Here is a 23,722-nt window from a genome sequence, read left to right on the forward strand (position 1 = left end):
GGCTGGATATGTCTCATCCAGGAGGCCAGCCCAGGCACATGGCGGGTGGCTTCTGCTAGAGAGACAGCAGGGGGCTGAGCTGGCCCATGTCCACTTCCTAGAGGCCAGGCATCTCTTCCCCATCCCGGCAGAGTCCCTCGGATATCTCAGCTCCTCGCTGGGAAAAGGAGGGGACCCTGAGGAGCAATGGGACAAGAACGGCAAGGGGACTCAGTACTAGAGGAGCGAAGGGTCCTCTTTTCTTCCTGAATGTGACATTAAAGAGTTTTCTTTTCAGGATTCCTAAACACAGAGATAAATATTTATTCCTGCTAAACTGACATGGATGAAGAAGCCTCAAATAAGACAGAAATACTCCCATATGTTAACTTTAACCCCCTTTCTTCCTCTTCTTCTTTTTTTCTAAATTGCTGGGGTTATGAATAGCAGAAGGAATCAGGAATAAGTATCTGGAATTGCTAGGACAGGAAGGGACTTCTGTGAATTCTCTAGTTCAGCCACCTGAACTAGACTTCTGTGAATTCTCTAGTTGTCCAGGTCATGGGTGGAGGAAAATCTAAACACCTCCAGAGAAGGAGATTCCCCCCAAATCCTGCTAACTCCTTCTCAGCCCATTACAGGGAAGTTCTTCCTTGTGTCTGACCCAGCTCTCCTTTGCTGTAGCAGGGAGGTTGTTCTCCCAGAGACTGGAGAGTAGAGCAATATCCACCTGCTAAGACCAGGGGCTGGCAACAGAGGGAGAGACAGGGCACCCTTCCCACAAGGGGCCCTCACAGGCTTTACCTGAGAAGGTGATGTTGAATCCTTCATAGGACATGGAGAAGTCGGAAATGAAGCGGACCTGGGCGGTGAAGTTGCCATAGAGACCAGCACTGATGGGGGCTGGCAACCTTGAGCCGGTCAGCTGCCTCAGGGGCTGGGTGAAGCTGCCATTTTCGGTGATGAGGAGGTAGTCATGGCCACTCTCCAGGTGAAAGGTGTGGAAAGTAAAGAACACACCTGCCAAGAGACCGGAAGGGTCAGGGTGACAACGATGAGAAGCCTGGAGCAGCCCAGCTGCAAGAAGGGCTCTGCACAAACATTCCCACTTGTAAAAGCATGCACTGAAAAATCCATACGGGCGAGCCTGAATGAATGAACCAGAATAAACTGCACCACACCACTGCCCGCAGGTCCGGCCGGGGAGAAGCATATTGCTTTACAGTTGTCAAAATTTGGAAGGAAGATTTATGGCTAGTTCTGTGAGAATACTTCATAGCTATTCATTCATTCATTCAACCAACAAGTATTTGCATATCTGTTGAGTATTTCCTACGGGCTAGGATCCAGGGCCAAGTGGGTGCAATAGGATATACCAGACATTAAACAAACAGCTACAGTAGAGTGATGCTCGCTATAAGGAACATGGATCGGAGTGCCGGATGGGAAGCAGTTTGCAGCAGTAAGAGGGGCGTGTAGGAGTGCCTCGCTAAGGAGTGCTCATTTGATTTGGGTCTTAAAAGGAGGCATAGGGATTAACCAGGTAGGAGGGGAAAGGGCGTCCCAGGCAGGGGACAGGTGTGGGTGAAGGAGCTTATATTCTAGGGCTCAGGGGAACCCACGGTGTGGCTGGACACACGCGGCCGCTGGAAAGGAAGGCTGGGGCTAGGCCAGATACTTTTCCTGGGGGCCATGTCATCCTACCCAGAGTGGATCAGATCTCAGACTTAGCAAGATGTTGATGGCTGTGAGGAGGGCCAAGCGGAGGGAGAAGAGGCGGAGAGAATGGCCTTAGAATGGGGGCAGCCATGCACTGGGCAAGAGAGGCTGGGGCCAGGCAGAGGGGCTGAGAGGAGGAAATGGGCACCAGACCTTGGCGAGGGAGAGTGGACAGGAACCAGCAGCCAAGGTGCAGAGGAGGAATGAAAGGATGACTAAGAGCATCCTGACCTGAAGGAAGGTGATGTCTTTCATTACCTGGGGTAGGACACACAGGAGGAAGAGGAGCCGGTGGCAGAAGGGTAATGGACTTATCTTTGAACACCCTGTGTTTTCAGCATCCAAGACCTGATAGGCAGTGGGCATCTGGGAGTGCAGGTTTGGGGTTCAGCATTATGGTCAGACTACAGCAGCAGCTCTGGGAGTAGCCAGACAAGAGCTGCTATTTGAAGCCATAAGCATGGAGCAGAGAGCCAGAGGAGGGCTGGGAGAGCATCAGGGAAGGGGCAGAATGGAGGCTTGGGGAGGAGTGGCATTAAGGAGACAGGGAGAAGGAGCAGTAGTGAGAGGAAGGAAAGCAAGTGCTCCACTGCGGGGAAGGGGTTAAGGGCACTGAATGAAAACAATAATATTCAGTAATAGCGGAGCACTAAATATTTGTGCGCCACTGTCCTGCATGTTTGTTACTCTGTAACAAGCCCCTGTCCATTGGACGGGAAGATATGAAAACTCATTCGGTCCTGCCAATAGCCTTACGGCACGGGAATGATTCCTCCCATCTGCATTTTACATCCGAGGAGACTGAGGCACAAAGAGACCAAGCCGCTTGTCCAAGGTCCCCCAGCTGGCAGGGGGCAGAGCTGGGGTCTGAACTGAGGCGACGTGACTGCGGCGTCTGTGCCATGAACTGCTGACACGACGCTGCCTCGCTCGCTACACAGAGACATCAGGTAGTAAGAAGGGTCAAGGGGTGCAAAAGGTTATGAAGCAGCAGGAGCTCAACACTCAAAGCAACCCTTGAACTTGTCCAGACAGCTGTTGTGTTTGCGTGCATACGCGTAAACGCATGCCCACCCACGAGTGTGTGTGTCCGTGGGGGTATATGCCGTGGATGTGCTAGGGCAGGAACTTGGCTAAACCAGAGGTGAGTGCTGGACCCAATTACTATTCAAAGTCCATGAACCAGCAGCGCGGGCGTCACCTGGGAGCTTGTCAGAAATGCAAAATCCCGACCTCCGCCACAGACCTCTGAGTCAGAATCTGCATGCTAACAAGATCCCCAGGTGATTTGCAGGCACATAAAAGTTTGAGAAATACTTCTCTAGATAATTACTGACACATTTTTGATGAATGATGGTTGGATTCAAGCTCTTAACACTAAAGCATTCTAGATGTTTTCATATTCTTGCCGCTGTGTTGGTAGAAGCGGGTGAACCTGGCGTATTTGCGATTCTATGGGTGGGGGTTGGGGGAACAAAGAGGTGGTGGGACCTGGAATGCAGCTGGTAAATGTCCTGGGCCCAGCCAACTGAGATGCATCCATTTATTTATTTGTTCAAACAGATCCTAAGCACATACTAAGCGCCAGGCCTGTGCTAAGCACCGAGAAAAATCGCGCGTTTTAGTGGAGGAGACAGACCATCGATAGTGAGAATCCAGGGTGGGGGGGCACAGGAAGGGTGAGCAAGGTGCTGCGAGGGCTGGGGAGTCTTCACAGGGGGCTGCAGTCCTTTAAGTGATGAGTGCGGGCCTGCCTGCAGATCCAGGGGTATGTGTACTCACATGTATCCTGTCCTCCGACACACAAACACGTGTGCAAATGAGAAAACATTTCTCCGTCTACAGAGCTTGGGCAAAGGCTCTGTAGCATCTAGGTCTTTCCCCTCCTAGCTGGAACCCAGGGTTGGGGTGGGGGGAGGGGCAGTAACAAGGGAAACGGAATTGACTGGGCATTTCACTTTGCACTCTGTTCTTCTGCATACAAAAAGAGCCCCTCCAAAGGAGGAAACATTTGTCTGGGATTCTAAGGATGAGTAAACAACCAAGATGAAACTCCTGGGGTTCCCAGCTGTGCTGATTGCTTGGGGCTTTTCCTGCCATTGTGAGAAAATGAAGACATTGTTACAGAAATAGACAGGCCCCAGGGTGGGGCTGGGCTGTGGGAAAGGCGGGGCTTTAGAAGGAGACAGACCTGGGTCAGAAGCCCCTCCATCCACGGAAGGGTCTGGGCCACAGTGGCTGAGCACACCCTGAGTCTGAGTGTCCTCCACTGCAATATGTGGATGACAGGATCACCCTCTCAGGTGACACTGAATCCCTGGAGGGAGGAGAAATTGGGAGGGCACATGCAGGGCGCACACCACAGGGCCTGGCACACAGAAGGTGCTCTCTTCGCTCAGCTCATCTAACTCCCAGAAGTGCTGTGGGTTTTATAAAAGACAATCAGTCCTGGGGTCACAGCAGGACACGTTCTCTGGGCTTCTGAACAGGCCATTGGCTTGGGCTGGGTGTGTGGCAAACTGAGTAGTTCTGCTAGTTCTGCACTTCCCACAGAGTTTCGAGTTCGTCCTGGTCCCCTGCTGCCTGGTAGGGAGCGAACAGAATCAGAGGCCTAATAGGTCTGTTCACAAGCAGTGCCCTCTGGAGAAGGGTCCAGGTTCAGTTTAATTCAATTCGTATAAATATTTCTTGAGTTCCCTAGGTGCCGGACACAGCCAGAGCGAGGGAGACTGCAGGAAGCAAGGCAGACATGTCTCTCACAGAGCTGAGGGTCAGTGGGGGAGACGGATGATGAGAACGCAAGCTCTGTGCAGTGGGGCAAACTCAGAAGCGAGTTCAGAAGGATGAAGAGCTGGCCATGCAAGGGAATGGTGAAGACGGTATGGAAGAGGAAGTGTCACAGAGAGAAGAAAATCATCCCGATGGGCAGAGCTCTAGAGGCAAAGAAGGCCCAGGAAGTTCTTGGAATGGAAAGTTCAGTACAGTTAGAGCTCAGTGTTTGCAGGGTGCAGAACGAGGCTGAGACAGGTAATCAAGGGCCATGCTAGCTCTTTCACAGTTTCGTCCAGGTTAGGTGAAGCCTTTAAATGGTTCTAGGGAAGAAGTGACCTGGTTGTGCATCACTGACTGACCTCTTGTTTATTCTGCTTGGAACACCTGCCATCTGGCTAACTCCCATTCATCCTTGAAGAATGGTTTAAGTCTCAGCTCCCGGACACCTGCTCCACCCTAGGGCTGGCCTCTGGGTGTTTCCTCACCTCCATCTGCTCCATCTCAGCACTGGCCATGCTACATTGAGAGATCTCTTTGGCCCTTCTATCTCTACCACCAGACTACAAACTTCCTGGAGGCAGGCGATGCAGTGGCTGTGTTTCCCTAAGCACCCAGGAGAAGTGCAAATATAAAATATTTGTTAAATATTTGTTGAACTGCACTGACTTGTAGATAAAGATGCGTGGAAAGGCATGGAGATGCCCACCCCCCCCACCCCCGCCATAATGAATGACAGATGCGCAGACACGGAGGAAATCATGCCTAGAGGGGCTGTTCCTCTAGGGATTGAAAGGGCTGCCCTTCTTTCCCTCTGGGTGCCACACAGCAGCTTCTAGCTCTTGCGAGGGCCACCTCTGGCCCAGGCTTGGTGGAAACACCTCTGCGGGATGACCAAAGACACTGTCCTGATCCCTCTCTCCTCAAGAACAACACTGTGGGGAGAAGGGGACACTGGCCTTGCCCTGGCAGCCTGAATGGTCCTGCCTTGCTCAAGAAGCTCCAGGCCATCCTAGTCTCAGCTGGGCACTTCAGTTCATAGATGGGACTATACATTGACTTTTCCTTCAGGTTTTTTTTTTTTATATACCAACAGCATACTTTACACATAATATATGGCTATACCACATGTTTAGCCTTATTTTTAAATTGCTTTTAGGGAGAAAGGAATAGAGAGGGAGAAAGGAATGGAGAGAGAGAAACATCACTGAGAGAGAGAAATATCCACCAATGGCCTCCCATAGCACCCAGACCGGGGATCAGACCTGCAACCTAGGCATGTGCCCTGCCGGGAATTGAACCCGCAACGTTGCAGCCACAGGATGACGCTCTGCCTGACTGAGGTCCACTGGCCAGAGCTGTGCCACATGTTTATTAACCACGTCCTTGCTGATGGACACTGAAAGTTCCTAATTTTTCAATGACAAAGTGTTTGAGCAGACATCCTTATAGCTAAATGTCGATGGACAACTTTAGTTATCGTCTTCAGGTAATGTCAAGAAGTGACATTGCCGGGTCCAATGGCTTGTGTGTTTTTAGCTTTTGACCCACATTGCCAAACCACCCTCTGGGAAGTTTCAGCCAAGTCACAAATGCCAGCACGAGAATGTTCGTGGCTCCAGGCGATCTCCCACACAGTTTCATGTTCTTGGCTGACGTGAAGAGGGAAATGTATTATTTCATTACGGGTGGAATGTGCATTTCTCTCATTATCGGTGGGGCTGATGTCTCTTCATTTCTGTGTTTCCTCTATTACGAAGTGTTGGTTTGTAGATCTGTTCATTTTACAAGCCTGTAGAGCAGGAATATTTTTCTTAAAGATTGTGAAAGCTTCTCATGCATCAGGTTGGTAACCCTTAGTGAGTATATGTTGCAAATATTTTTGGCCATTTACTACTGGAAGCTTTTATGGCTTTGAAAAAAATAATTCCGTTCCAAGTTTTATTTAATCACGTCTAACAGTCTTTGCCTTCATGGATTCTACTTTTGGTGTCACTCTTTCAAGGGTGTCCCTATTGAGGTTAGATTTTCACATTCTAGCCCTGGAATTTATGTGGTTAAATGTGCGAGGTATGACTTTTTTCTCTCCGTTTCCCCCCCCAAATGTTTAAGCTCACTGTTTTAAAACCATCTCTTAAATAATCCATCCTCTCTTCGGTAGATTGGAAGCGACACTTTAATCATACATTAAAGCCGTTCTCCCTCTCATACACACACACAGGAATCTGCTTCTGGACCTTCGCTGTCCCCCACTGATTTGTAAGTCCACTCCTATACTCACACCAAACTGAGATTATTTTAGCCTGTAATAACATTTTATTGATAATATCCAGAAGAATTATTATTCTTTTAAATTGTTTTTCTTGGCTTTCACATATGTTAATTCTCCTGGCTCAGCGGTTCTTATTTGAGGGCATGCATCAGAATTGACAGTGAGGTGTTCTACAGACACAGACGACCTCCAGCCTAAAAAATCAAAACCTCTAGGATGTGAGCTAAGCATTAAAGAATTTGCCAAAGTGCAGAGGGGGTAAGAACCGTGACTCTAGATGACCTTCAGAATAAGCTTCTAAGGGTACAGGCCAAGTCTGCCTGGTTATTGTTTGCTCCCAGACCTGGGATCTGCCACACAGGTGTCATTTTAATGAATGTTTGTTTTGTAACCAGCAACCCTTTCTTCGTCCTTGGTGAAGAACAGCTGAGTTATGCGTGAAGAGGGCTGCTATGTCCAGTATTGGCAGGATGGACATGAGGAAGAGGGAGCAGATGCATCCTATGTTCTCCAAGGACACAGAACAAGGAGGAAGTTTCAGGGACACTGTATAGGCTATTAGGAGGGGTCAGATCCGTCAAAAAATGGAAACGGGTGCCCACGGGCCGAAGCAGTTGGCCAATTCCCCACCGCTGGACGTGTTCAGACAGTTTAGACAGAAGGCGTGTCATCATCTCGTGGGGAGAGATTCAGGGAGGGTTCCTGCATTAAGGATTTGAGTTTTGGCAACCTCTAAGATTCTTCCAGCGTTCAAAAATACTTATTTTTAAATATTCTGTTCGGGAGTTCTGTGATCAAAGAGAAAGGTTCTGGGACCTTTCTTGTTGGTGAGAAAAATGCAGACGAAGCCCAGAGGTCATGCTATAGGTAGATGCCTGTTGTGGTCACTTTGACCCGGGAGGTGGGGTCCTGACCGTGGCACACCCCCCAATAACTGCTAGGGGCCTAAAACACTCACCCTTGCCATGCGATGTTTCGATAATCCAGGTGCAGTTCAAGTTGTTGGGGTAGAAGTCAGGGAACCCTGGAGACAAGATGGTCCCACTGGAGCCTTGAATGAAGCCACCGCAGAGTGCTACAGGAGTGAAGAGGGCAGTGAAAGACTGGAAGGGCTCAAGAAGCTCCCCCCAGGCCTCCTGGGGATCTGCTCCCATCTCCTTTCAAACCCACAACCTTCATTGATGATGGTGGAAGAGTTCCTTCGAGCTCCTGGTTTTTCATGCCAGGAAAGGAATCGCTGCTTGGGTGCCCCCTTAGGGTGTGCCTCACCTTCACAGCTGGGTAGTGCCCGGCTCCACTGGAAATTGGGCTCACACTCCAGGGGCTCCCCGTCACTTAATGTGTAGCCTGAGTCACAGCTGAAAGTCACCAGGGCGCCCACGTAGAAGTCATTTCCATGACGCTGCCCATTTACGGGGATCCCTGGGTCCAGACAGTGGTCCGATTGCAGTGTTATGGCTGGAAGAGAGAGACCACAGCTGGGAAAAACCGCTCACCACAGGAAAGGGACCCGGGCTGACTCACAAAGGGAGGGAGCAGAAAGCCCCGCTTTATGGAAGGCCTAAGTTGTCGTCTATCCCCCAATGAAATGTGGCTGCCAACATCTGCTGAGAGAGTATTTGAAGACCGTTCAGAGCAAACAAGTTGGCTTGATCATTTGTTTATTCATCCCTTCATTCATTCAATAAACCTAAGTTGAGTGTCTACTAAGGCTTAGACACCACGCTAAAGCTAATGGATATAAACCCAAGTAAGAAAATGACTGTGTCTTAATGGTGCTCTTGGCCATAACTTTCTGCAGCGGTCTGTAGAACTGCAGTGATGTCAGTCTCTTTAAATCAAGGCAGCAATGAATGCAGACGGTGACGAGCGGGGTGAGCAAGTAGGAGAAGCCATCTCACTTATACTTCACGATCTGTCGAATGCTCTGTCCCCAGAGTGCCTAACCCGGCACCACCCGAGCAATTGCACACGGAAGAGGCCCTGCTGTGTGCCCACGAGGAGCCCGTGTGCGGGCCATCAGCTTTCACTGCTTCTAAAGGTGTGACTCTTTCTAAAGGTTCTTTAGAAAGAAACTTTCATTCTCTGTAAAGGTTGAGTTCTGAGAGATGCTGAGAGCGAGGGTGGGTGTCCCGAGGAGCACAGCCTTGCCAATGCTATGGGGACAGGGCCAACCCTGCCACCTCCCTCCCCGAGACTCACTCTCATAGCGGAGCTGGAAGCCGATGTCTGAGTGACTCTTGTCGGTGGAGAAGAGGAGGTAGAGGTAGTTGCTGGTGCTGATAAGGAACTGGGGGACCTGGGTCCCGTGGTACACCCCGATCAAGGGCGCTGAGTATGTCCGTCCATCTCGCACTTCCAGAGTATCGTAGTTCACCTCAGTTTTAAATCTGCCAGAGACAGACAGGAAGACTTCTTGAGAAACCCAAAGCTTATGAATTTGCAAATGACCAAAGGCCCCATCTGACCCAGGGCTTTGGAACAATGGGATTGTGGCAGGCTGGGGTATTTCAATACAATTTGCACACGTTCACTAGCCACGCGGAAGGACCTTCTCTCCTGCATTTAGGCGCTTCTCCCCCCACAGTGGACACGGCTCTCCCAGTCCTCTCTGTGGGCTGGGCCACGACCCATCTGAACACCTGGAAGCTCAATGACTACTAGCCTCACGGGGCATAGAATGTTCCAGACCAGGGTCAGCTAACTACAGGCTGGGGCCAAACCTGGTCTATAGCCCATTCTTGTATAGTCAGGCTATACAAAAGCATTATATAATTATATGTATTATTATATATGTATACTTTTAAAGCAAAGACTATGTAACAGACATCCACAAGTGTTCACAAAAACCTAAAATATTTATATCTGACCGTTCACAGGAAAGTTTGTAGACTGCTATTCTAGATCATGAATCCTTTGTCTAGAATTTTGTATTCATCTTCAAGTGGCTTCTTTCCTCACTCAAGGAGCATAACCAGGGTGGGAGCTGGAAGTGGGGCACGGGAGCAGGGTTTGGGTCAGAGGTCAGGAAGGCCGCCTTCCCATATTGGACATTTCAGGGTTAGGCTCTGCAGATGCTGACGCCTCTTTCAACATCTATCTGCCCACTCTCCCTCCTCTGACATCCCCAGCCTTCTCCTTACCCCTCCAGTCAGAGTCCCTTGCACAGCACAAACCCCACTATTGAGGTGGGACCAAGGCCAAGGGCAAAGCTAGCACTGTCTTCCCCACCCAGGGCAGTCCGCTCCAGTGTTCTTTGACCTTGCTGACATTTCAGCATCAGTGACAGTCCCCCACTCAGCCCAGGGGCCCTCCCACACCACTGCGTAGCAATCACCTCTTTCCCCCCACCCCTGGGGCTCTGGTCTTACGCACCTGTCAAAGGTGATTTTGATGGGGTAGCCTGGCTGGGCTTCAATCACCCAGGCACAGCTCAGGGAATCCTTGTAGAAGCCAGGCCAGCCGGGAGACAGGATGGTGCCGCTTGGCGAAGTCAGATGACCACCGCAGGGAGCTGGGGGACAGAAGGGAGAGAAGTGGCTTTCTTGGGTGGACAAATGAACAAGCAAGCAAAAAAAACAAACAAAAAAAACCCTCTGTAAAAAATGTGTCTGCCAACAAGTATTGTTTCCGTTTTCATGGAAAATTACATAAACTATAAAAACTGTGAGCTCTGTCTATTGGGACCCTTACAGATATTTTTGATTGCATCATTTGAAGTTTTATTAAAGGCCAGAGGGAAGAAATGAAAAGAATCCTTTAAACTAAGTCCTTTGCCATTTGAGAAGGGCTGAAGTACAGCTAATGGTTGGGTCACACTGGTATTTTCTTTGTTCCTCACTCAGCTGTCAGGCCTGTGGCAGAGGGAGAGGCCCCTCCCACCCCCCTCACCCAGTGTTCTGGCGGGGGAGAGGGGCGGAGCCCCCACACTGAGCTTGGAGCTCCTTGAGGGCAGAGACCACATTATCTATCTTACACAACTTGGAATCCCCAGCATTTAGCCTAGAGCTTGGCACAGTTGCCCCTCTGTATCAAAAATCAGTGATCATTGCTTGGATGAATCAGTGAGTGGATGGAAAGGTAAGCAAATGCCACCCACACCTGGGTGGTCTAGGCATACTTCCGACCTTGCCAAGCCTGCTATCCCAGGCCCTCAGCGTCTCTGCCCGTCCTTCCCACCTCTCAGCTTCCCACTCGCACCCACATCTTTCCCATCATTCTTGCCTCTTCCTGCAACCAGACCCGTGGCCTCTACGGTGGTCAGGAGAGCTCTTCTGGTGCTCCTCCTCAGGGCACGTGGTCGACTTCACTGTTGAAGTCATGCTAGGCCATGTGACTGCCCTGACCAATAAAATGAGAGAAGTGATACGTGTCATGTCCATGTGGAAACCTTAGGAGCCAGGGCATGGTCTGTGAAGTTTCCTGCCTTGGTGATTGTGGCACAAGAGTGGAGATGGCGGGCTTGTCAGTCAGGTGTCTCAGTGACTCTGAGGAGCAGAGCCCCTGAGGACCCTGTTGCCCACGTGTGTGGGTTACGTTATGCTCCTGTTTGTAGGCCACTGAGACTTGGGGGGTGTTGTCAACACTGTCTAACCTAGGCCACCCTGACTAGTACGCCGCCCTCCCCATGCCCAAAGCTGCTGCTGCTGTCACCACCCCGCTGTGGCCTGAGGGCCCACTCACGCCAGGCATTTAGCTTCACGTCAACAATCAGGTTCACTCTTCACACAACACTAGCCCAGGGAGGGGGCTGCTCTTATTTTCTCCATCTTACAGCTACGCGAGCTGACGCTAATGGAGGGTGGGTAACAAATCCTGGGTTAGCACGTGGGGGCGCCTGGACTCACCCCTAGGAAGATGGCATAAACCCAGAGATCTTAAGCCAAGTGGCCTCCCGGTGTTAAAGGAACCCCTGCCTCCTTGGGATTTCCTTACCACGGGGCTACCAGATGCCAAAAGTGGCCTGAACAAAACCAGGAAGGGGATAAAGAGCTACAAAGCACTTCTATGTCTGCAAATTTTTGTAAATTCCTCCAGACGATCAATTTCACAAAGTGCAGACAAATGTAGCACACTTTTCCTCTCTGAATTCTTGGAAATATCTAAAATAACTGTCCAACATTCTTAATAGAAAGTTATACTAGGAAGTTTAATTAAGAAGGATCCATAATAATGATGATGATGATGAAGATCATAGAAGATAACTCTTACTGATGATAAGACAATGCCTGCTTTATTATCCCCATTTTACAGAGGAGAAAACTAAGGCTAACCAGGCAGAGATTAGATGGAGAGCTAATGAAGTCAGAGCTGAGATTTAACCTCAAGACCTCTGACTCCAACCCCCCCGCAGCACATAAGAGTTCTATAACCACAGCCGATAGGCATGAGCTCATGGGCGCTGAGAGTTTACTGTACATCAGGGCTTATGGATTAGCCTGTGACAACTGCAACACTAAAAGGCAGACACTATTATTATCCTCATTTCAAAGGCAGGGATTATCACCATTTTCAGTAAGCTGAGGCTTGTAGAAACTAAGTAATTACAGAGCACCTACATCAAACATTGAGAGTAAATAGCAAATGGGTATTATCACTTCCAGGATGAACCTAGTTTTCAAAACCCATCCATCCATCTCTCTGAAACGACTAAAGCTTTCTTTGCTCTATTTCTCCAATGGACACAGGAGACCTTGTAGGTGGGGAGGGGCGTGCCAACCGCTCCGTGCCTGGCGGCCCCTGTAGGTACTGAACTTCGGCAGAAGTGGAGACTCTCTCTTGGCTCCCGTTCAACACAGGCCCAGCCTCTTTGGTTGCTGGACTCTGATCTGCTCACTCACTTTCCAGGAAGCCATCGATCACCCAGTCACTGGCCTCCCTTGGCTACTCTCCATTCAGTGCCTATTTATCAACCGAACCCTATTTAAAAATCTCCAGCGAGGGAAGCCCAAATCCTGGCTTCACTAGTCTTTGTCTTCCCTCTCCGCTGTGTTGCTTTACTACCTTGGCCACCTCATCTCTTCTGTTCACATGATGGTCCAAAGACCTCTCTATTCTTTCAGCCCTTCCCTCTTTCTAGCTCACCTTCATATTTCAGGTGGCAGTTGCTAGGCAGGGAGAAAGAGGGGAGGATTCCTAAATGCGAATCTCTTTATCATTTGAAAGGAGGTTCAACCTCACTCTCACTAATAAAATACAGATTAAAACTACAATGAGAAATTATTTCTCATCAGGTAGGCAAAACCCAAAGTTCGGTGACCTGTGACTCTGGGGGAAAGCAGGTGTTCCAGGACCTTGCTGATGGAAATGCAAGATAACACAACCCCTGTGAAGAAAAATTTGGCCATAGCCAGCAAAATTCATATGTATTTACTCTACAACCCAGCAATTCTGTTTGCAGAACTCTATCTTCAAGATATACTAGCAAAACACGAAATGCCACGCACACACACACATCTCCAAGGCTATACAAGGCAGCACTATTCGTAATAGAAAAAAATTGAAAGCAGCCCGAACGTTTAGCAATGGGGAGCTGAGTGAATAAAGTGGGGCAATCAACAAAATGCACTAGGCAACTATACAATACGAATGAGGAATAGTCTATGTAATGTCAGGGAGGGGTCCCTAGAATATATGAAGTGAATAAAGGCAAGGTAGAGAAGTGGAAAAATAAGGCTGTCCTATGATTCCACAACTAAAAAACAGGTGGAGACACACATACGCGTTTACTCATATTAACAATCAATGAGAGAGTAACCCCAAATCTGAAGATTACCCGTGGAAAGAGGGCGTGAATAGGGTAGAGAGAATAGGGTTAGGGTAAGCTAGACTTTCTCAGTAGGTTCCTTCTCTTAGAGGTTTCCATATGGAATGGAAAATATTTTGCACAATTAGAAAGAAATATTGAAATTTGATAAGCCACCCCTCAATACTCATAAAGCAGAGGAAACAAAATGAATAAAATACTGTATTAGTTGGATAATCGCACATGGAGAAACTAGTCAAAGCAATTTAAAAACATTGTAACTTGATCCCCCACCCCCAGTACCATACAGGGAAAAAAGAGCTGAAAGAAAAACAGCTTAAACTATTTTCAGCAGTCACATTGCTGTGCGTAGTACTGGTGTTACAACTCTGGGACTCTTGGGTATGGAAGCTGGTGTTGATGGGAACTAGGAGTTTCAGCAAGAGTGGAAGGAGATACAGCTATGACAGCAAGGAAGGCAAGGAAAAACATTCTCACATGGAAATGAAATGACCCATGATGCATTTTATCTTTAAAAACCTCCTTCTTCACTCTCTGTTCATTGAAAAGACTTAAAAACAAGGACCTACTCAATAGTAATAAGCACCTCCAGAACCCAGATTCTAAATACCACTTTTCACTTAACAAAAAAAAAATCAGGGCCCTTTGGAGAAACAATTGATTCTAGGTCAGGGACAGAAAATGTACAAGATGAGGTTGGGCTAATTTCAAAAGGCCCCCACTGGGATAATTGGAGAGTCAATTAGAGTAATAACAGCAATGGATTTAAATACATACAGTATGTTTAAATACATTGGACTTTAATAGCATTTAAAAATGTTCAACTGTGAAAGGCATTAGGGAATCAACTCATTAATATGAAAACTGGTAAATAAAGAAAAATAATTAAGCATTTCTGATACCTCAGGGTAACCAAACAGTTGATGTGGGCACGTTCTCGTTAAGTATGTCGGCTTATGAAAGAAGAAGAAAACAATGGCATATTACCATCGTGCGGTCCCTCAACTAGGGTCACTGATGGTTCCCGACAGTCCCCAAAGAGAGAAAACCAGACATTATGTGCCTCTATTGGAGGCCCAGAGCCCTGCTTATAAAATATTCTGGCCAGAAAAAAGGAACCTACATCTAATTAGGTTTCTAGATATTACCACCAATTAGGGGAAATACAACATAGAGAAGATCATGTTAAACAGCCTCCGAGGGACGTGATCACCAAAATTCAGAGTGCAAGCGTCTGCTCAGGAACAGTGACCTGGCGCTCCAACCCAACACTGCGAGGGGCCACAGAGGGCTCGAGACACGTAGGTCAACTGTAATGTGTAAGCCTAACTAGGATTCTGATAAAAAACAAAACAAAACAAAACAAAACCCTACAAAAGAAAGGATTAGATAATCATGGAAATTTGATTGTATTAAGTTAATTATTTTATTTTTTAAGATAAGGGTGCTATGGCTTTGTTTTAAAGCGTTCTTTTTTTATCTGTTAGGGATGCACATTAAAATGTTGCAGATGAAACATTTTGCCTGAAATTTGCTTCACAATAATCCCCGAGCAGGGTGGTGGTGGGTAGCGGTGTAAAATGAAACAAGACGGGCCATGAGTTTGTCATTGTTGAAGCTGGGTGATGGGTGCACGGGGGTTCATTATACTGCTCGCTCTGTTGGACACTTTTATTACAAATGCTGGGGCAAACAAAAGAAGTGAAAGCAGGGACTCAAGCAGACATCTGTACAGCTCCATTGTAACAGCGTTGTTCACAACAGCTAAAAGGGGAAAATAACCAGGAATGTGCATTGATGGGCAAACGCATAAACAAAATTGCTGTTTACACGCAGTAGAAAATTTTTCAACCTTACAAAGGAAAAAAAAATTCTGACTTAATGCAACACCGTAGATGGACCTTGAGAAGATGCTAAAAGAAATCAGCCAGTCACAAAAGGGTAAAGACTGTATGACTCCACTTATAGGAGGAACTTCGAGGAGTCAAATTCACACAAAGTGGATGGTGGTTGCCAGGGGCCGGGGGGAGGAGGGAATGAGGAGTCAGTGTTGAGAGGAGCACAGAGCTCTTCAGTTCTGCGGGATGAAGAGTTCCGGAGGTGGATGGTGGTGACGGCTGCACAGCAGGAATGCACTAAGTTGGTTAAGATGGTAAATTTTGTTATGTGTATTTTATGAGTACTTACTAATAAAAAGTATTGGAAGAGAATGATGCTGGGGTAAAAAAGGAAACACACACACACACACATGCACACACAGAAAAGAGAAAAAAGGGGGAAAAAAGGTCTCTTGCCTTATTGCTGAGCTCTTCCTGTGCCTAACCCAGTGCCTGGGACACAGGAGGTGCTCAATGAATATTTTTTCAAAGGAATGAAATACTGGTTGAAAGTAGAGATACTGGGATCGTGATTGAATGATGTCCCTCCAAATTCGCTGGCTGAAGTCTTAACCCCAATGAGCCTGTTTTTGGAGATGGTGCCTTTAAGGAGGTTTAAGGCTAAATGAGGTCGCAAGGGTGGACTGGGGTCCTTATCAGAAGAGGAAGAGACACTAGGAGAGCCTGCGCGTGCAGAGGAGAGGCCAAGTGAGGACCTGGCCAGAAGGCAGCCATCTGCTGGCCAAGGAGAGAGGCTTTGGGAGAAACCAACCCTGCTGGTGCCTCGATCTTGGACTTCGTGCCTCAAGAGCTATGATAAACAAGTTTCTGCCGTTTAAGCCACCTGGTCTGTGATATTTGGTCATGGCAGCATGAGATGATTAATACCCCGGGCTTCCGATGAGGGGCTGGTGTCCTCGTGAGGGATGACCCATCTCTCCTGCCCTGAGGCTGAAGCCGTGCAAGGCAATGATGGTACAACAGACTGATACAGAGAACTGCTGATGTACGAGAGCCTTCTCTTTTCCGGTGTGTTCACCCTCCCAATGACCTACGCAGTGGCCACTGGCGTCAGCCTCACTTCACAGCCGAGGAAACAGGTGCAGAGGAGTGAGGGATGTGGACCAGAAACACACAGCTAGGAAGTGGCAGAGCCAGGATTTAAGCTTGGGTGGTCTGACTCCATCGACTGCATTTCTAACCACTGTGGGTGGACTTGGGAATGCCCACCCTGACCACTGCCCTCCAAGGGCTATTAGTTCACTGAGTGTCCAGTGTGAATGACCAGAGGCAGTGAAAGCCTTTTCCTCTGTCTTCTACTTCATCTAGCCCCGCTTCTCCACCACCCACCAGCACCCATCCCCATTCATGTAGAATGAAAGGAGGAGAACTTTGGAGTGAGACAGACCTCCTCTGGTGATTAATGGATGGCTCTGGAACCAGAATATCTGGATTTGAATCCCGACTCTCCCATTCACTCAGCTGTGTGATGTCGGACACGTTACTTAACCACTCTGTTGCTTCATCAGTTTCCTCATCTGTGAAGTGAGGATAAGAGTCCCTGCCTTCCAGGGTCGTCAGGAGGATTCGGTTGGACAGCGTATGTAAAGCACGTGGCCTGGGGTTTAGCACATGTTACAGCTCAGTTATTACTAGCATGGTGAGCTCGGGCAAGCCCATTCATCTCACTGCCTTCCAGAATTCTCATGTATAGAGAGAGCATAATAATATCTTTCTCACAAGAGTGACAAGAAGATTGAATAAGATAATGTTAGAAATGCAATAACTACCCTTACTTCTTCCTTGGAGGCCTAAGTGAGCTATAACCATCACGTAGAATCTTCTCGTGGGAGTGGGGAGAACTGACCTTCTTTCTTTTTTATAGAACTTGAAAATTTTCTGATTATAAAAGTCACACATTCGGTATACACACAGAGGAAAAAAACCTGCACATGTTGATACCAGATTGTTAAACTATTTTTCTCTGGGGAGTGAGATGGAGAAATGAGGATTTTCACTTTGAACTTTATCTCACTTGTTATTATTTACATTTTTACAACCACCAAGTATTACTTTAAAAATGAAAAGATATACTCAGTGTAGATTATCTCCTGTTTTTTCACATATTTCTTGTAAGTGACATTTAAAAAAAATCAGTTTGAGTCTTTGTCATTTAGTGAGGAGTTTAATTACCTTTATGGCATGTTTGTTTTGCGGCTGTCATTTTGTTTTATGCCGTTAATTTCTGACGCTTCCGTGGGGTGTCCTGTCTTTATCTTTTGTGATAGACGTGTATCTGTTTGTTTTAATTTTCTGCTGGGCTATGGGAAGTAGAAACCCTGCTTTTCATTCTGTTTGTGGATGATGTTAAGTCTTTCATAAACATGTTTGAAATTACATTCTCTCTAGTGCAGGGATGTCAGACTCATTTTCACCGGGGCCACATCAGCCTTGCGGTTGCCTTCAAAGGGCCGAATGTAATTTTAAGACTGTATAAATGTAACTACTTAACAGCTAAGTGAGAGCTCGGTGCTGCGGCCGGGTAGAAACAAGGTGCTGGGCTGGATGAAACAAGGTGGAGGGCCTTGTGTTTGCCACCTGTGCTCTAGGGACATAATTGAAGAAGAATATAGTAACAGTGTAGCCAAGAGTCTGGGTTTGAATTCTGGCTCTGTCGCTTACAAGCTGGGAGAAACCTGGGCAAGTGACTTCACCTCTCTGTGCCTCAGTGGGAACAGTAACTACACCTACTTCCTAGACTGGCGCATGGCCAAAATGAGTAGGGAAAACACTTCTCACAGTGGGATACACTTAGGTGATTCTTCTTTAAAAGAGATGGAAGGGAGGAATGTGCGGAGAGCTAACCGGGCAGTCCTTTGTAGAGGCCTTCACTACCTGGAAGTCTTTCTTAGGGAATTCCTCACTTTAAACATCAGAATCCCTTATGTTCTCTGGGTCAGGGGTCATCAAAGTCCAGCCCAGGGACCAAATCCAGCCCCTTCACTTGCGTTGTCTCAGGCTGTTTTCCTATAGCGATGGCTGGGTGGTGGTTCGCCAAGCCCAAAATACTTCCTAGCTGGCCCTTTAAGAAAAGTTTCTCAACTTCTGCTTTCCATCAGCCAGATAATCATCCTTCTTTCTAAATTTAGGAGAAGCAGCCATTTTCTCCCTTGTCCCATTATAGCCTCTCAAAAACTAAGTGGCTCTTAGCATATATTAAAAGATTTTTTAAAAGACCATTAGCGCCTGCATTTAATTGTCCACAAGGTGGGGACACTTAATCAAAAACAAAACTAGAAAATTGAAAAAGATGCTGATTACAAAGCAGGGTTCTCCCAAGGTTGGGACACAAGGGGTGAAAGGGGCCCCCAGGGGCCAGGGGCCTAGGGGTTTCTCCACCCGACTTGCTCTATGGTTTTAGGTCTGGGATTGGCCACCTGATGCGGAGTCTCTCACTCTGCCCCTCTGATGTGCTGCTCCCCAGGTCCCCGAAAACCAGGGTGGCAGCCAACACCCCTCATTCAGAGAAAAACGAGCAGGCTCTTGTTCCCTGTGCCACATTGGGGTCTCTCTAATAGGTTGCCCCGTATTTTTGGTTCCCCGGGGACAGAATAAAGGAGATGGTTTCGATTTCAAAATCAGGACTTTGCCTGTGTATTAGGGCCCGTGAGAGCAGGTCAGACCGCCTCCTGCACCGTGCGCGGTCTTGGGTGTTTCACTGTACTCGATGGCCGTCATGCAGGGCAATGGCCGAGGAGCACCTGAGCCCGGGGCGACAGTGCAGAGAAGAGGAGGGATCTGAAGTTACCAAGTCCTGACGCCTCTTCAGAGGGGTCAGCTTGGCTGGGACTGAGTCCCCTGCAGGCTCAAGAGGCGCTAGGACATGGGCTTCTGGCCCAGAAGTGAGGATGATCTTGGTGGCAAGATAGGACCGAGGTCCCTGGGGTCCGTAAAGAAAAATATAACAGTGGTGAGACCAAGTGTCCAATGGAGTGGCCTGTTGTTCGCCCATGAAGAGCAAGAAGAATCAGGGGAGATCAGGTGAGCAAGAGACAGCAGGGGAACGTCCCAGAACAGATGGACCAGCACGAGGGAAACCAGAGAAGTCCAAGGAGAGTGCCGAGCACCAGGGAGAATGAGGGGCCAGCCGGAGGAAAGGACAACGACCACCTGCGGACAAACCCCGGACCCTGGGCTCCATGTGGCTGCTCTGCAAGGCCATCAGCTTCACCCACAAACAACCCCATCAGACATGCATGGCCATTCCCCTGCTGCCAACGTGGGAATTCCCTCCTCCGCCAGCTCCACAGCTGGGAGGGGGTGGAGCCGTGAGCTGCACGCTGTTTCTCTGATGTTAGCGCCCATGTGATTTCCAAAAGGGCTCACTCTGCTGGGGGGAGGTGGCAGAGGAGGCTGTGGGGATCTCGCTGTGGGACTTCGGAGAGCAGAAAGTAGTCTGTTTGTGTCAAGACTGGGGCAGGCGCCTGGAAGGATGGAAACGTACCACCTGACGTTCCCCAACGCAGTGATATCATCTGACTGGTCTGAAGAAAACACGGTGAAAATCAGGTTAAAATAATGCTCGCGGCCGACGCGCACTGAGTGCTGCCTCTGCCAGGCGCGGCTCCAAGAACAGTGCCTGCTCACGACAGCCCTGCGAGGAGGCTCCCATTATTACCTGCTCTTTGCAGATGGGGCAACTGAGGCACAGAGAGGCCACGTCACTTGCCCAGCGTCAATCAGCTGGTAAGTTTCAGGGTGGAGGCAAGCGGTGGCCTGCTGAGACACAGGTCATTCATTCATTCATTCATTCAGTGAGTCATCAAGCAGTATCGCCTGAGCATCTAGGTGCCAAACCACACGTCAGCAGCAGGAATACGAGGCCAAAGGTGATTCCCTGACCTCATGGAGTTTACAAACCAGTGACAGCACAGCTAACACTTTTGGGTATTAATTCATGCCAGGAACTGCCCTTTTCACATGCATCTTACTATTATCACCTCCCCACCCTTTTTAGCTAAAAAAAACAGGCTCAGAGGGGAGAAGGGGCCTGCCAGGATTCCAGCCCAGGCCCTGGCACATGCACTGTGCTCTCCGTGGTCTCTCCTCCCCTCACCCCCGTCACCCCAAAGGAGGGAACCACAGTCCCTGTCTCCTCGGGCACGGCCACGGCACCCAAAGGCCTACAGGATACACATTATTCATCCATTATTCGCAAATCTTTACTGAGGGCTGATTCTGTGCCAGGCAGTGTGCTTGGTACACAGATTTGCCGTGATTCTGCCCTCAAGAAGCTTCATTTGTGTTTTGAATGCCTGCAGTTTGGTGAACGGATGGCTCGTCTCTGAAGTGGCATCAAAGCCTGCTCTGGGGGGCAAGGCAGGACCGAGGAGATGCCGCGGTAACCCTCGTGCTTGCATCAAGCTGTGTTTCTGCTGGCTGGTCTGCCCTTAGTCTCCTGGAGACTGACCGCGAGGATAACACGGATAACAAGGATAACAAGGCAGATCTGAACGGGCGCACAAAGGCCAAGCCTGGGAGATGTCCCCGGGCATCGGGGAAATCAGCGTGTGAAGGAAAGAGTAGCAGATGCAGCTGCCCTGGGGGGGAGCAGGAAGCCAGGCTCCTCGTGGCTGTGGTTTTGAGAGTCCCCAGTTGAGAGAGGCATTTGATGCCTGGCAGTCTAGAACCCATGTTTTCTCCAGTTTAATCTCTGGTTACAATTCAAACTTCCATGCCAAGTGGTCCTTTGAGCACCTGTCATTCTGGTGTGAGGGTGACAGGGTGGCGCTGAGTCCTGGGAGAAGAGGAAGGATGACACAGAAAGGCACCACCGTGGCTCAGGCCCCTTGGTCCCCTCCTCAGCCTCTCTGGTGACAGCTATGGCCCCCAGTCTGGCAGCCACATACCTTCACACCGCAGCACGGCGCTGTTCCAGACCACGCTGCCCTCCTTCAGGATGCAGGTGATGGTCTCCGAGCCCTGCGTCCCGAGGAAGCCTTCATCACAGAGGAAGGAGATGGAACTCCCCAGCTGGAGGCTGTCACCGAACCGTTTGCCATTCACTGGAACGCCGGGATCTGGGCACTCGTTGTGTCGGAAGGCTGTATGGATGGGGGTCAAGGGTGTGATTAAGTGGAGCTGGTGTGCTGATGGACCCCCCAGCCAAAGAAAATCGGCTTTATTAGAATGGTCCACCCTGGACCACCTCCACTTCCCCAAGAACCCGCCGTGCTGGAGGGAGAGCCTGATGCCCTAAAACCAGGGAATGATGTGCCACGTTGGGCACAAAGCAGGGGATTGTTAAACCCCATCTCCTGTCTTCCCGAGCACCTCATCCAATTTCTCTCTAATGAACATTCACAGATTGGCAGTGGGATCAGTATTTCTCATATTCGCTCATTTACATTACATAATGATTCCATGAAGTAGCTATTATTATCTCAGTTTGCAAATGAGGAAACTGAGGCGTAAGGAACGGATCTGTCTCCTCACTGTCAAATCCATTCCATGCCTCCCTAACTTCAGACAGTGATGGACCACTTATGTTGCAGGTGAGCGGGGCTCTAACTCGTGTGACGCTAATAGACACTAAGCATCAGGAAGCAGGTGCCTTGGAATCAACGCTGTCTGAACCCATTTCCCTCATCCCCGTGTCACTGTCAGGCTGCCTGGTACTCTCCCAGGCAATTGATAATGCAGTTGGGGATGGGGGAGGACAGTCAGGACACTTCTGGGTTTAATCGAGCTTTGCCTCTCGTTAGCTACGTGGTTCTGGGCAACTTACGTAATTTTGCTGAACCTCTGATTCCTGACCTATAAAATGAGATTACACTTCCCTTGCAGGGTCATTCTGGGATAGAAATAAAATGAAAGTTGATACGAATAGGAGAGTGGAGAACACTTGGTACAGCTCCTGATAGATGGCCAGGGCTGCTGAAGAATGAGTCCCATCCCTTCTTCCCGTTCCCCTCCATCTCCACCAAGCATGCTCCCGGGCTTCCTCCCTCAGGGGTGCCACTATCCCAGCACTCAAGTGGCTGAAGCCACTCCCTGTTTGCCTCCCTGCTGCTTTAAGGATGGTGGCTTTGCAGTGGGAACAAGGCTCCATGGCAAGTACCACTTTAAAAAACTTGATCTACACGCCTCTGGAATCATCTGGTGATGGGAACATTGGCGTGGCCAGAAACAGAAGCAGCTCACCCTGGGGGCTGCTGGATTTTGCTGGAGGCAAGACGCCTGTTGACCTGGGGATCCTTCTTACTGAAGGGGAGCTGTGGGGGATCTGGCATGGAGATGACAGTGATGGTCCCTCCCAGAGCCTCCATGAAGTCTCCAACTCCCTTCCCTCTGAGATACAAAGCCAAGGTCAGCCCAGACCTCAGTCTCCCACACTTTCTTTATCCGGGACCAGGACCATAAGGCTGCCCTATCACACACACATTCACGCGCACATTCACACACGTATGCACACACAAATCTGACCATGAAGCTATTTTCAATATCTGGGATCAAAAGCTCTACATCCAGGACTTCAGTACTGCCCAGTTCTACCTGCGTGGCTTCTCCAACCTGCCTCCTGCTGTGCGAAAAGGAACAGCTCTCAGCCTGTGATGTTTCTGGTGTGGGGTCCACCATGGTGACTGCAGAGTACTCGCACAGTAGGTCAGCAGAGTGCCCACACAGTAGGTGCTCAGGAAATAGGTGCTCCTTCAACATTGTTGAAGATATTCCAGTGGGAGGGAGGACTGGGTTTAGTCCAAGGAGCTCGAGGGGTGGGAAGGAGTCACAGGTCCTTGTCATAGGGACACAGGTTTCAAGTCACCCTAAGGGGAAGCCATGGAGACAGCTGTCTGGGGAGGGGAGCTCCTGACACTGGGCAGACTCTAGCTCAGCCTGGATGATGGTCAGCTGGGCTGTGCCCCAGGAGATGGCCATTCTGCAGGGGAGACTACGCTACAAATCTTCCCAAACACTTGTCTGTGGGTTGTTGTTCACCAGCTTCATCAGAACCACCTCAGAAGCCTCTTAAGTAGATCCGTCGGCCTCAGCCCCTTGGAGATTCTGATTCAGCAGATCTAGGGTGGGGCCCAGATTTTTAAAAAATTATTTCTACCTAACCATCCAACTGCCTGTCTGTATGGATGCACAGAAAAATACCTGATGTCGCTGAGAGTGTTCACCGAATGTTGGCAAGAATCATTTCTGGGTGGGGGTTTGGGGCGGTGGTTAGCATTTCTCCTCTGACCTGCCCTCTGTTTTGACTGTGTGCGTACTGGGTGTGTGTCGCGTGTACAGTGGCGGGAAACCTTGGAGAGGAATGCGAGGTAAGAGCTTGGT

General features: G+C 49.0%; 1 protein-coding gene across 1 annotated transcript in view; it reads right to left on the reverse strand.

Moving 5' to 3' along the window:
• The window catches only part of CSMD2 (CUB and Sushi multiple domains 2), a 548,714-nt gene that overhangs the window by 174,323 nt on the left and 350,669 nt on the right, over positions 1 to 23,722 (reverse strand). Inside the window, exons 15-20 of the mRNA XM_053921210.1 lie at positions 21,292 to 21,486; positions 10,115 to 10,253; positions 8,942 to 9,129; positions 8,009 to 8,197; positions 7,698 to 7,814; positions 784 to 999 (exon numbers count right to left, since the gene is read on the reverse strand). Coding sequence (XP_053777185.1) covers positions 784 to 999; positions 7,698 to 7,814; positions 8,009 to 8,197; positions 8,942 to 9,129; positions 10,115 to 10,253; positions 21,292 to 21,486 — 1,044 coding nt within the window. The remainder of the gene's footprint in view (positions 1 to 783; positions 1,000 to 7,697; positions 7,815 to 8,008; positions 8,198 to 8,941; positions 9,130 to 10,114; positions 10,254 to 21,291; positions 21,487 to 23,722) is intronic.

Source organism: Desmodus rotundus, chromosome 3, assembly GCF_022682495.2.
Source record: "Desmodus rotundus isolate HL8 chromosome 3, HLdesRot8A.1, whole genome shotgun sequence".
In the NCBI taxonomy this organism is placed as follows: domain Eukaryota; kingdom Metazoa; phylum Chordata; class Mammalia; order Chiroptera; family Phyllostomidae; genus Desmodus; species Desmodus rotundus.